The sequence below is a fragment of the Ruditapes philippinarum genome, unplaced genomic scaffold (genome assembly GCF_026571515.1).
Source record: "Ruditapes philippinarum isolate M1 unplaced genomic scaffold, ASM2657151v2 ctg6975_1_1_1_1, whole genome shotgun sequence".
Lineage (NCBI taxonomy): Eukaryota > Metazoa > Mollusca > Bivalvia > Venerida > Veneridae > Ruditapes > Ruditapes philippinarum.
In genome coordinates this window covers 36,308-50,864 of record NW_026863786.1, presented here as the reverse complement: position 1 = coordinate 50,864, position 14,557 = coordinate 36,308, and the positions used below count along the sequence as shown (strand labels likewise).

Below are 14,557 nucleotides of genomic sequence, written 5' to 3'. Positions count from 1 at the left end.
CCGTGTACCAAAAACATTTGTAAAACTACAAGCGTCGTATAACAATAGAAGGAATCTGGTAAAACATAACATTTAATAAGATAACCGCTGTTGCTTCAGTGCTTCATTCACGAATTCTACATAACGCTGTAGAAATGATCTCAATAACGTTTTATCTGCTTAATTAAGTGTAGATTTGAGAATGCCTCAGGTACACCGAATATAAAAATCACAAAGTACGAGTATATGTACATTATAGTTCTTAAAGATACCAATGGAAGTAAAAGTCGTCATCAATACGCTAGTCAGATTGTCATTCTCACGAATGATCTTGAAAATAAACATTTTCAAGGAAATATTTTTGATGAGTTATAATGTCTCAACAAACATATGCGCTAACTCATTTTTTCCAATTTGGCGTACTCCATTTACATATCGCGGTTCTCGTTTTTGCCAATTAATTGCACGATTCTGCGTTACTTTTGCACAATTCTAGCATTATTTGCACATTCCTGCGTTACTGGATATACACGGTGGGATAGAATATGTGAGATAAAACTTCTAAAATTACATTGTCGCACATTAGGAATAGTACTTCAAATCTTAAACTTCATATCATAACTGATTTTTGTAGATATAAATAAATGTTTCTTAAGTTCAACATTTTGAAAACAAATCTATCTGGAGGTAAACTGCCTTAAAAACTGTATAATTCGCAAGAAAAAGTATTTTAAGAATCTTTGTTTTCTTTGCTAATCATGATCAATAGATTAAATATTGTTTGGTTTATAAATACATTATATATCTAGTGTAGGAAGCTTTAAGATATTTTGGATCCTTCCAGGAAGCTAACCGTTACTGAGAAATTAGTGTAATATTTCTTATCGAAGGAAACTACCTGCCCTTGAAGGCGTTTAAACATATCCAACAATTGAGGAAAAGATTATTAGTCCGGCGCGTTAATAAATTGACCATGTCTTCACCTATAATCTCCTTTAAACACTGCAATGTTAATTTCTGTTTACATATTATGTAAAGGCCCGGTCACACAGCCTTTCGCGTCTGTATCGCGGGTTAAATTTCGCATTTTTTTTGCCCGCGGTTGCCCGTGGTGGAAAATGAGCAAAATTGGCTTACCCGCGGTTTACCCGTGGTATGCCCGCAGAACAGACGCCGGCGACTGTTCCGCGTCCTTATAGCGGGTGAAGCGCAGCGGTACCACGACCTAACACGGGTATAATAAAGCAGCCGAACCGGGCGGTAGAAATCATAACTGCTCAAGACACAGTCCCGTGAAGATCAAGCTATGGCACCGAAGAAGAAGCCCACGTCGCGTTCCCCGGCCAAGAAGAAGAAGCAGCGTGCGAGCAAGAAGCCGAGGGCGAAGGCAGCAGATGAAGGCAGCCCAGTGCCAGTAGGCAGAAGTCACAGTGGAGGTGCAAGCTGTCGTCCACTCTGCTGCCGAAGTTCCGAGTGATCGTGGCGAGGTCGAGGCCAGTCCTGCTGTCAGTCCAAGAGCTGTCAGTCTAGTTGAAGAGGAGGATGTCATAAATCTGGAGACCCTCTCTGAAATCACTTGCATTGTAGATGTGGGCATCAGACGAAGACCCTTGCCGCTGACGTCTATCCAGAGGAACTTGTAGTCAGATGTGACGACTGCCAGGAGGATGACACTGACGAAGCCCTTGTAGTTGAAGTAGTCGGACCTAGTGTTGGCAGGTCTATTGCACCAATGACTACGGAAAGTTCCAACTGTTCATCCAATTGTCACTAATCTGACGCCACTCTGCAGCAGTCTGTGGTGGCGCGAGCAGCTCATCACGGAATTCTTCGACGATGGCCGCACACACTTCGTGCAACACCAGACTGACGGTGTTGTGATGGACCCTCCAGCCATACTGCATCTCACGGTACTTGGCGCCAGAAGTAAGATGCCTCAGGGTGAGGGCAACCTTCAGGCCTGGATCAAGGGGTGCTCGCCAGTTGGTGGTCTCCTTGGTAAGGGCTGGTGTCAGTCTCTGCACAATTTCATCGAACATGGCAGGTGGCATTCTCATAGAGTTCTGGAAGGCCCTTGGATCTTCATTACGGAGCTCCACCATGAGACTATCGTACAGCACCAGCTCAGGTCTCCTGCCAATCCAAGCGCGCACCCAGATGTTTGGACCACTCTCCTCCTTCGTCTTCTTATGTCAATGAGGAGCTGATGGACCTGTACCACTTGGTTCTGATGCTGCTGGAGCAGCAAGACGAGGTCATTACGGTGACGGGGATCCATTTTCACCCCTTGACGTCTGGGGCACAACTGACGAATGGAATGCTCGGCAAATCGCGCTTTTTATATACCTAAAATCAGACGTTGTACGGACGCGATTAGGCCGTGGACAATCGTATTTGGGACGTGTACAAGACGCAATTGAACGTGATTAGGTCGGTATTGGGGCGCGCTGTTTACGCGGAGAAAGGCTTTTGTCCGTGCTTACACGCGGTACACACGCTAATGCACGTGATAACAACGCGGTACAGACGCGGAACAAACGTGCTATGACCGTGCTCCTACCGCGATTACCCGCTAAAATTTCGCGTCCCACCGCGTGTAACCACGTCTTAACCGCGGCCGTAGCACGTTCTAGCACGTTCGTTCCGCGTCTGTACCGCGTCTTTATCGCGTGTGTACCACGTGTGCCGCCCGCGATTTCCCGTGGTCTAAATTTTTGGGCAGCCCAAAACTTTTTCGCGCGGCCAACCGCGTGTGAATTTCTTACCGCGTGTAACGACGGGTAAAGTGCGGCTGTATCGCATCCTTATCGCGACCTCAAAGCGTCCAACAGCGTCTGCTTCACGGGCAGAAATGTTTGGCCGTTATTCGGCCGCGATACGCCCGTGGAGGGCTGTGTGACCGGGCCTTAAGAATGTATGTGATAGAATTTAATCTTTACAATATCAAGTTGTTTATTGGCTGGTGAGTGATTATGTAACTGATCAGGTGCTTTTATAATATTTTTTTTTACATTTTACACATGTAACATTCAGGAACGTCATACAAAATTACAAGTTAACTTGTGACTCATTCATATTGCTTACAAAAATAAATTCAGAATTACGAAAGGTATCATTCGACTTATTTATTTCTACAATTAAAACATAAAAATTATATATTTTTTGAAAGCTTTCAATTGGCATTATACACATCCAATGTAAATGGTCAGTAACAATTGCAAAAGACCGCGGACAGCATCCTCAGTGCTAGATAGCAAATGAAATTAACATAGAAAATGAGAACAGGGTGCATAATTCTCAAATTAATGTGTCCAACAGACTTTTTTCCCCTCGACAGTCAACAAATATTTCAAGTGTGAAGGGAAAATCAAAGTCAAAAAGGGGGTGTAGCTGACAAAAATGAATTATGAATTTACCCGCCTTAAGAAATGCATTTAGATTTTTAAATTGAACAAGTACCAATTTTGAAGTGATTAACTTCGACAGTTTCTGGAAGATCGGACCGACAAAAAATCAAGTCCAAAAAGGGCACAATTTTGCTTGAAATGGATTTTAGAACTATCAGGCCTTCTGCAAGGGTGTCATATTTTGAACTAGTGAACTGACTACATATGATAAGTTTGATAGAAAGTATTGGAATTTTTGATGCGTGGGAATTTAAAACGAAAGCTGTAAATTATTTTGTTTTCATCATAACGAACTGCAGTAAAACTGTACCGTGCATATGTGACGACAAAGCCGAGATCTCTTAGGTTATAATATTTTGGACAAACGAGTAAAACATGGAATTCATTTTCGAGGACATACATATTGCATTGTTTACATAGTCTATTTTCTCTTGGAACTCCGTTGTTCCTACAAATTTCAATTTCTAGATTATGTGATGATAACCTAAATTGCGTAAAAAAATCTGGAAACAAAGTGATCCTTCGAAAGCATTATTCACAACAAAATTACATGAAAATAGTAGACTCGGTTTGATTGAGTCTGTACATCAGGGATAATGAATAAGTGCAACATCCCTCACGCCCCAGGCACCGGCTTGAGCGGTACTCTATTCTAAACGGCATCAAGTTGTACTCTATATTTATTCATATTTACACACTTTATGTTTTTTCAAATTCAAAGTCATAATTATACATACTTTATGTTTGTTATCTACTTGAATTATTTATTTCTGAATACCCAGTTTGTTTATATAATATCTCCAATTTTCTATTTTTATTATTTAAAATGATATATTAATTTCGTTTTGCTGTAGCCAAAGAAAAGAAAAACCTATTTTGTCAAGTTTTACTTTTATTCGATATGTTATAAGATATGTTATTATTGACATTTTCTTTCATTACATTATACATTCTTTTTATAATGAATTATTTTCTGAGCCAAAAATTTTTAACCAATACTCAATCATAATAATTTTGCCTTGTATTCTCATTGATACCGTCCCAGTTCCCCGTAACAGTTAATTTATAAAAGCTATGTGTTTGTCTTAGAAAATTTACAATGTATACACTCAATATCTTAACCCTCATGATTGAATTTTTTGGTGCCTGAATTAGTTTACATTTTCTTGTAAAGACAGGTCTATTTGATTAAAAACAAGAAGTAAATTATGTAAAGCAAATAAATAATGTTGAGCAAGTTTCTCTTGTGTAGGATGCATGAGGCCGTTTTTGAATAAAGTAATACCTGCATATTTGAATAATGTCACTACTTTAAGTGGGATATTGTTTAAAAAGAGATGTTTGTAGTATGACGGCCTTGTTCGAAAATAATGATTGCAATAACTTTGAAGATCATTTTGTAATGACTGTAGAGCTTCCGGCGAATATGTAAAAGCTATGGCATTATCAGCAAAAAAGAGAGTCAAAATGTCCCCAATATTATCGCCGAAACCGGTTATTATATCGTTTACAAAGAATAAAAATAAGCGACTGGAGCTGGGATCTCCCTATTTTGCACCGATGTTTAATTGTAAAAAGGGTGTAACCGTTTATTATATCTTACATCAGCTTTAACAGTACATGAACTTTACCTTCATTGGATTGTTTTATAACATAATTATTTAATGGCGTAATAGACCTCCAATTACGGACCAATTAACTTAAGCACTTTTAAGTTCACTTTCTGGAACTTATCATTTATGTTAAAATATACTCTTAACCTTTGTATGGCTCAAATCATACAAAGCACTTGGTAGAGTGGTAGAAAACTAAATCACAACGCAACCGCTCTCATAAGGTACTATCATTGTATGTTATTATTTCAAAATTCCTGTATTGAAATATTAAACGTAAATGAATAAAGAAATAAAGGATGATGTAAAATCAATTACGGCAGTAAAAAACTGTCTCTCGTACATTTATGGTCACTATTTCTCTGCGTAAGACAAGGACAATACACACAAAGAATGCGCTCTCAATAGTGAAAGAGGGTGTGATTTCGTGGTTGCTATTCTGCGCATCCCAATGGAAATATTTCACGTAGATGGTCCGTTAAATCAAGATGACGTAACGTGAATTCCAATATGATTATACAATTCAAATACTATGCATGTAAGTATGATATGTGCTAATAAATGCTCAAACATAGCAAATTAATTTAACATTATTTGTTGTCTATCGTTACTTAACAAAATTGTGGGATATTGTGTCATTCCTACAACCATTGATATATATTTTCAGGGCATATCACTTCTTTTCCCTTGTCCAAGCGCTGTAAGGCGGTGCTGTTATGGAAATAAGAAGGTAAGGAGGAAACAGAAAAAAATAGTAAAATGATTGAAACCGCATTTTGGAGCGCTAAAATGGCTTCCGATGGCTTGGTAATGCGGCAGCAGAGCCGCACAGTGCTGGGTCCTTCTCGTTGGCGTCTTTTAACAATGCTGAATATGCAGTTGTTATGTATCCAAGTTTTAATCCGGTTTGAAGATGTTGGTTTGGCGAAATCAGAAATCTGGTAAAATAGTTCTATGCGCATATTTGCATGCCAAACATGCGTGTCCGTCAGCCGGTTAGAATTAGCAAGTCGCTGAGACCGGTATCGTTTGTGCCACTTGAGCATACCGAACACCCAGGTAAAATGTTCTCTTTTAAGATCCACGACAGACAGGGTGATAGTTCAGGTGAGCTAAACTCAATAATTTAAGCATGTAACGAATGGCAGACTCATTTTTTTTGTATAAAATTGTTAATTTCCGTAAATATGCCGTATATCTCAACATAAAAGTGAGAAAATAATCACTTTTGAATACTGACAAGATTGTCATTCAGAATTAGGCATTTCAATGCAAATAATGCCCTGAGAAATGAGATTAATGTTTCGATATTTTATATAAATAAAAAAACTGAACCTTATTGTTTTTGGTATTCATAATAAGTATTTTCTGTTAGATTCTTGATTTTTGGTTTTTAGTCACGTGATAAATATAATGTAACATTTGTGGAAAATTCATTAAACTTTAACAGAAAAAATAGTCAACCAGTACTAATTCTGATCAAGTTAATGTATCTTTCTTGAAAGTTATCTGCTCGATGTTTATTTTTGTTCATTATAAATTTGAAAAACAATATTTTATCCCGCTCAGGGGCATGTTACGGCGTAACGTTGATAATTTTGTCGAGTAATTTGTTCCATGGATGTTTCGCTCACTTCTTTACCTTCGTGGTTGAAACAAAAAGTTTCATGTATCTGTCACCTTTATTCATTTATTTGCTACAGGGTTGAGATGAACTAAAGTATAAACTATAGCATGCCACGCATATTTCTTATTTAGTATATTTATACACATATATTCTGACATATGGTAGATAAAAGACAAACAAAAAGTGTAAGCTTGATTGATATAATAAAAACTTTGCAATGTTGGCATAACTATCGCAAATAATGTTTACAATATTCCAGCATTTGTAGTACATATCATTGTCTGTATTGTCCTTTGCATTCATATTGTCGCATTAGGACGCAACTGAAAAAAACATAAAACAATATTCTAGATACAGAAAAACAGAATTCCTAAAGATAGCCCAACACAACAAAACTGAAAAAAAAAACGTAAACCAATATTTAAAATATAAAAAAAACCCAAAACAGAATACCTTAAGAAAGCCCAACACAACGAAAGTGAAATGTTGCAGGCTTGGTTTGATTGAGCCTGTTATGGACAAAAGTGGTAACTTCACGCCCACTAGCACTGGCTTATGCATAATTTAACATTTAACATGGACTTGTAATATTTTGAATTTTGAAACAAAAATAACAATGACAATTTAAAAAAAACAGTGTTGCCTTTTATGGAATATTAAACATACGACAGATTCCATCATAACTTGTCTTTTCCTTAACCTTGATTGAGATTGATTCATAATATCACATCAGTTACACCTTTAAATATTGTTAACATAAATGATATGTTTAAAGAAAAATCATACTCTTTAACTTACCTCTAGGAGAACGTTCACAAAAATAGCTTATTGCATTACTGCAGCCGTAGTCATTCCATTTTTTAGTAGCTGTCATTTCAACACAATTTTCCTCTTCATATCTTTTTTTGCCATTATTCGGTTCCTTTGTGTCCCAATTTGTATATGTGGCACGTTGTTTCGTGCCGTCCCATTTGAATATATTTTCCGTTTCAGCATCACCCAATCCGATCCAAGCTTCTTACGGTTGAATGTCCTTAAAATTGTTTAAAAGAACATAACACCTTCTGTTATACATTTGTATCTCTTGTAACAGATGCGACAGAATAAATAAACTGATTGTATTAATTGATTTAGGCACATTATGCCTCAGAAACAAACAAATTTTACGTTTTATATTATGATTTTATATATCTTATATAAAATAATAATTTTGAGAATGTAATATGTTCGTTACCTGAATTAGGTAGCGATAAATGTCACATAGTATGTCATAAAAGGAGCAAAATGTAAACACATTAGAGAAATAGGAAGCCCTAAAGAAAGTCCAAAACGGAAAAATTGAAAATGTTTCATGCTCGGCTTTGTTCATGAAAGGTACTGTATTGGTACAACCCAAATCGAAAAATACCACAACACAACAATAATGTCGTGTTGAACAATCTTTAAGGATCGGGAATATAAAATCTCTAATTTAATGTACGGGGTGACTTTTACAACTTCAACACGGCATAAAAAACGCTGATAAAATAGTGAAAATTAGACTCCTGAAAGAAAGTCCAAAACGAAAAATATGAAAATGTTGCAGGCTCGGTTTGATTGAGCCTGTTCATGAACAATTCTATCAAGAGCAAACTACCAATAGTATTTTTACTTCCGTACAAAATACTTATCCTATTGTACTTATTGCCAAAAAGCAACATATGAAAAAGATGGTTCCAGTAAATAGCCAATGAGTAGAGTTTTGGATACAATAAGTGTACACCAAAATTAAAAAATTAAAAAAGCTTTTGAGAAATAACAATAAAAGCATTTCTGAGGCATAATGGGTAAGGTCAGGTATGTTAATTATCCAAAGCTTATTTTCAGATTGTATATTGCAGTTTTTATATCGAAACTTTGATTAAAATACTTAAACTAAATAAACAAAAGCCATCACGTAGCGGTGTCCATGCTTTTTAAAGTTAAACTTACCGGAAAATATGGAAGGGTAGTATGTAAAAGAATTCATTTAAATAGTTAATCACAGTAATTTGCTTATCACAAATTGATCAATATAATTAGTGAGCAAAACGTATTTACTTGCATCCTAGAAACTTTTTAAATAAATCGTATGAACTTGAGTTATGTAGATATATTTTCTTTATAATATGTAATTATTCTGAGTTATCACCTCACCTGTGTTACTCCTCAATGTGTTCAGAAAGTTGTTGACGACTTCACTGTCGACTTGCGCAAGAGTTCCACCCTCAAGGGAGCATTTCCTCTAGAAAATAAATAATTGAAAATAAATACATCAATAAATTTTGAGGTAAGTATCATATAATAACCGAAATATTGTTTTCAGTATGTCACAATCAATAAACCGTCAAACATATAAAATGTAACAGGAACTACACACGCAAACTATTGACAAATGCTTTGCTTGTTATTGACGTCATTACAGACAAAATGTGTATGCCAACACACTCTTAAAAGATATACTATGCTCATTATTGTATAACATATTTTAATAACAGAAATTAATTGAAATTTATAAAAATTTTACTTAATATGTCTTATTTGAATAAAATAATGAATAACCTAAGTACGGGACGCTGTCCTCCCTACTACGGGCCAAGTAAAGTTGGTCTTTTTAAAAAACAAATGCCAGTTTTTAATGACACTTCAGATTTATATTGTGACTACCTATTACTCGTAGACTTTTCCTAATAGTATATTTTCTTCATGTTAAGTCACAATTTTTTTGTTTTATGATTATCAATATTTTCTAGTACATTTATCTCCGTTTATTGTTCGCGTCAAAGGTAAAATATGGCTACGGATCTACAACGTTTTACTTTATAAGTATTTACTTTAGTATTTGAACAAGCATAATATGTAAACATGGCAACATACGGAAAATCCAGACAATTTTAAAAAAATAATTTAAAATACTGATTTAATAAATGGTTAACAATATATAATATTTATCATCAAATATCTGTTTTAGTTTCTTATATGAAAAAGTTGTATTAATAATCTCGTCAGCACAATAAGTAACAAACGAGAAACGCATGGGGTTGGGGTAAGCAATGGCATTAATAAATGTGCAGATATCGAAAAAACTAATGGCTTCTTTATTGTATCACTCACAAAATTATTAAATTACAAATAGATCATACGGTTATTTTACTTATTTTGCTATTTTTTACATATTTTTAAGATCGAAATATTAATGCTCATATCATATCATATTTTTCATATTATATCATATTATTATGCTGCCAGTCTGTAGAATGACAAAAATGGTGTTGTTGAGGCATCCAATCTTCTTTACACATTTCTAGTTTTTAAGACACATTTCCTAACACATAATGATAATCTATAGTCTTGTACATACTGCATGAAGTACAACTCGTATTTAATAGTATATTGTAAACACAAAACATACTTTGTCGGTGTTTATTGTTTTATAACTCTTGACAAGATTATGACCAATTGAGTGACCCAGTTCCAAGTGAAGTTATTTCACGTAGTTGGTCTTACGTTTCTTTATAATCATCGCGATGAGTTATTGTTCATTATAACTTTATATCGTAATCTTTTTAATCGTTTTATTCCTTAAAAATTACTTAATACGAATATCTATTACTTTTCCTTAGAATTCAAGAGTATTTTATTTCAGCCATGTCATTGCATTGTAAAATAATTGTCCATGAAATAAAACATGTGACTTCTTGAAAGATTTTATGTTTCTTTTCATTAAAAGAATGATTCCTCTCCTATAATAATTGATACATTACTTAGTGTCTAAGGCTCATTATGCCTCAGAAACGATTTTTCCCTTTATTTTTCGAAAGAGTAAATATAATGATTTTAGAGGATAATAAATGCTTATCACCTGATTAAAGAATCTCTAAACGTAAATTCTCCGTCATAAAAGTAGAAAATATAATCGAAGTAGTTTTTTGATTTCCGTACAAAATACTAAATCACTGTAACTGTACATGTTGTCAATAAGCAACATAAGCAAAAGCAGGTTCATACAAATCGTCAATTAGTAACAATTTGGAAACTTTAACTTGACATCAAAAATGAAAAGCTTTTAGGAAATAAAGATAATAGCATTTCAGAGGAAATTGGTGCTTAAAATTTTATGCAGAAAGAAGATAATAGTCTTTGCAATGTTTCGTTTATATCAAATGGAAGTATTAAAGATATGATAACCTACTGTAGCGATATGAAATTAACATATCATTCATCATAAACAATAGAGTTAATCTTAATCTATTTGATTCTACCAGCCTGTCCGGGTATTACTTAAACACACTGCATAATGCATTAATGCGAAAGAAAAGTATTAGGAAAGACATAAAGTTTAGACTTTAATTTGATATCGTATAGACGTTATTAGCGGTATGTCTTCGCCAATCACAACATATACGAAAGACAGAAGCTAATACATATGCGCGATCCTGTAGTTTAGAAGCAATTAACATTGCCATATAAATTATTTATTTGTTACCTTTGCGGTAGACCAGTTCAGTGCCGCATGTTTGAATATATAACAACGACCACTTGACAAGTTCCAAGCACTAGGACATGATTCTACATTGAGGAGAAAAACAAATCATAAGATTAGTGTTTAATCATTAAAAAAATACGATAAGTCGCTATTTTTCCCGCAAGATAGAATTCTTGAAAACATCAATTAATATCAAAATGTATTTAACATTTCTGACGTTTTTCATTACAGACAGGAGAAGATAAAGAATATCCATAAATACATATCTAAAATATAGGACAAATTTAGTTTTCCAATCATTGAAAAAAAAAACGTCACTCAAAGGGACACCGCAACCTCCTTGTCTATGTCTCTCTCTATCTCGCTCTATCATGTTTAGCAAACAAGTTATCTAATTGAATAATATTTAAACACCAAATGACCATTCGAATTTCGAAACATGATGTATTATTTGTGACCGAACATGTCGTTAATGTTCGTCAATTAGATAATAAATTGCTATATTCTTTATAACAATACTTACGATCACAATTAGTTCCTGCAAATTGGCTTGTACAGGAACATGTATAACTGCCAGATTGACTTGTGCACGTGCCTCCGTTCTTGCAAGGGCTTCCTGTGCAGGGATCATCCGTAGCGGCTTATATAAAGAAAAACACCATGTTTTTCAGACTATGAAAACAAAATATTTATTTGGCACTATTTTGCATCTTTTAATGACGGGATCAATATTACGAGATACCGGGGAAATGAAGTCAATTCGTTAATATAACTACACATTTGTTATATATGCTTTGATACGTTCATATAACTATATGTTTTTTATGTGTTATATATCCGTATTTATCACATGATGCCTTCTTGTTCATAATTCTAGTGCTGCATTAATACATGCTTGAATTTTCAGTTTATGTATACTTACATTCAATTATGTTTCTTTACTTGTCTATAATTAATTAAGGCTTAGTGTAATGTTGTTGTTTACAGTGACTGTTCACGCCATTTAGGGACAACATTCAGAGTTATATCATTGTCGTCAATGGAGGTCTTTCCAAATAAACAAACAAAAAAAACTATAAATTGTCGCTTGAGAAATATTCAAGACATTATGAAAATACTTCTTATCATCAAGCTTAAAGCAGAAGGCATCCAGAAGAAAACACATAAGCTACCGTCTACTTATAATTCAAATCTCCTCCCCAAAACATTATACAGTTAAAATAAATTGAATGACACTTCAAAATGTTCATATTTCAACATTCTTGCTTTGAAAAAATGGTGCTTTTCCGCCAAAGGGACATACTTCTTCTATTATACTACGGAATTCCTTCATTCGGGTCATTGAGCTTTTAATTAGAAAAAATAATATTGCACAAACCTTCTGCGAAACTGTCGTTAGAAATTTGATGATCTATCCATCTTAAATATTTTGAAACTTTTGTGTAGACACCAGGAGAATCTTTTCGACCACATCCAAGTCCCCATGATGTGATTCCTATAACCGTTCTAATGCCATTTATTTCACAAATGAGAGAACCTCCCGAGTCTCCCGTGCAGGCATCAGCACTTCCATCACCAGCACATATCACTTTCCCAAAATCAATGGAATAATTTTTCAACAATGTACGACATTTGTGTTCTTGGATGATCGGAACTTGTGCTGCCCTTAATGTATCAGTTATACTACCTGTGTAAAATATACTTCTTGATAAAGTGTCGCATTTGCTTTCCTTATTTTCAATAAATTACAAAAAATGTCTCAATTAAAGATTGGGAAACAATCTTAGTTTTCTGATATTTAACTTATAAAGATACTTCGAATAAATAGTTATTACCTTTTTCTTTCTTATATCCCCATCCTGAAACCTCACATTTTATTTCAGATAAATCAGAAGATTCGGGCAAACAAGCTGGCTGTATATAATCATTGAAGACAATGTATGATTTTAATTTCAGTAGCGCTATATCATTGATAGCGTAACTTCTTTTGACTGCTGCAATGAAAAATTATAATACAGAATATATCAGTGTAAAGAAGGAAATATTAGATGTTAAACTGAAATTCAGAATTGAAATTAAAATTTGCTTGATTCAACATGAAATCAAGACAAAATTATGTAACAATACTCCTGTTTTTTTTAATGAGTTTATTTAAGGTCGCCGCCGGAAAGCCCATATGGGCGACCGTACACTCAAATCGGGCCATCCTAGAGCGTCCCGCCGAGATTTTGTCGTCGATTTGTTTCCAGCTTTATTGGTGGAGGAAGACCCCAGGTGCCCCTTCGGGCATTATTTCAGAGCGGGCACCTGGGTAGAACCACCGACCTTCAATAAGCCAGCTGGATGTCTTCCTCACATGAAAGATTTCGACCCGAATGAGGATCGACCCTACAGCGGTGAGGGACCTGTGATCTCAAGTCAGCGACCTTAACCACTCGGCCACGGAGGCCCTTAATATTCGTGCTTGTCACTTTCCTACCTTTTATAGTTTTCTTAAACAGGGCTGGGAATCAAAACTGCGTCGTATCCTACAAAATGTAAACAAACGCCGCCATCTAAGAACGAAAAACGTATGTTTTTGTTTATAACTCTTTTTGTTGGAAATGACTGAAAACAAGATATATGTATTAACACGCTACACTATTTTCCGCTTCGTTCGGTATATGTTGCTTGCACAACTATTTTGTAAAACAAAAGTTATAGCGAACTTGCAACTCGAAGCGAGGCAGAATTTTTATGAAAATGTGTGGATACGACGCAGTTCATATTGCTTTATCTATCGTTTTTTCCTTCAAATCAATTATATATTTGTTTTAGAGTTCACCATAAACTTCGAAATATAATTTTGCATCATTTACTAAAATTTTATTAAAAAGAGATGTTTATTTTCTAAGAAATAATGATTTTTACGAAATGATACGACGCAGTTGAAAATAAAATATGATACGACGCAGTTGTATTTTTGGCAGTCTTTTCAACAGGGATAAGTTTGGCAATATATTTCTATTTTATGGAGTAATCACTTGCGCTAGATAAAAACCCAGATCATTTGCGGTGTAAAGCAATGTTCTGTTGATTATTTAGAATACAATGTGTCATATCCAATATAACATTTAATTTGAAAGTTTACATTGCGGAAGCTACTTTTCAGTTAAACATGAACATGTTACCTTATTGATCATAATATCTGAAATAATTTCTTATATTTTCCTGTATGTTCAATATTATCCCTAATTTTTTTTCGCAAAAAAAATGTAGAAATCTATTAACTTAAATTAAATTTTGGCTAGCTAAGCTCTAAGTTAACTGTGGTTCTGCATGTTCTGGGTATTGACTGCTTTTTTGTGGGTTTCTTTTCAAAACTTTCACTCTACACATTAGCTTTACTAGGGGCGAGGACCTCAGGTGCGCCTCTGTGCATTATTTC

The 14,557-nt window shown here is 34.6% G+C and overlaps 2 protein-coding genes across 2 annotated transcripts; both read right to left on the bottom strand.

Annotated features, from left to right (window-relative positions):
- Positions 1-1,715: 1,715 nt before the first annotated feature.
- Positions 1,716-2,081, bottom strand: LOC132723336 (uncharacterized). The gene has a single exon (XM_060708030.1). The coding sequence runs from the start codon at positions 2,079-2,081 to the stop codon at positions 1,716-1,718; it is 366 nt and encodes a 121-aa protein (XP_060564013.1).
- A 4,731-nt stretch (positions 2,082-6,812) lies between these two features.
- LOC132723332 (coagulation factor XI-like) lies at positions 6,813-13,131 on the bottom strand (the record flags this gene model as incomplete). The annotated part of the gene is made up of 7 exons (XM_060708013.1): positions 6,813-6,949; positions 7,425-7,659; positions 8,802-8,889; positions 11,131-11,213; positions 11,654-11,770; positions 12,509-12,817; positions 12,966-13,131. Coding segments are annotated over 6 exons (801 nt in total), but the record flags the coding sequence as incomplete, so codon positions are not given.
- Between the last annotated feature and the right edge of the window lie 1,426 nt (positions 13,132-14,557).

Coding starts and splice junctions, on each gene's coding strand:
- LOC132723336 (XM_060708030.1), bottom strand. CDS start 2,081: ATGGTGGAGCTCCGTAATGAAGATCCAAGGGCCTTCCAGAACTCTATG.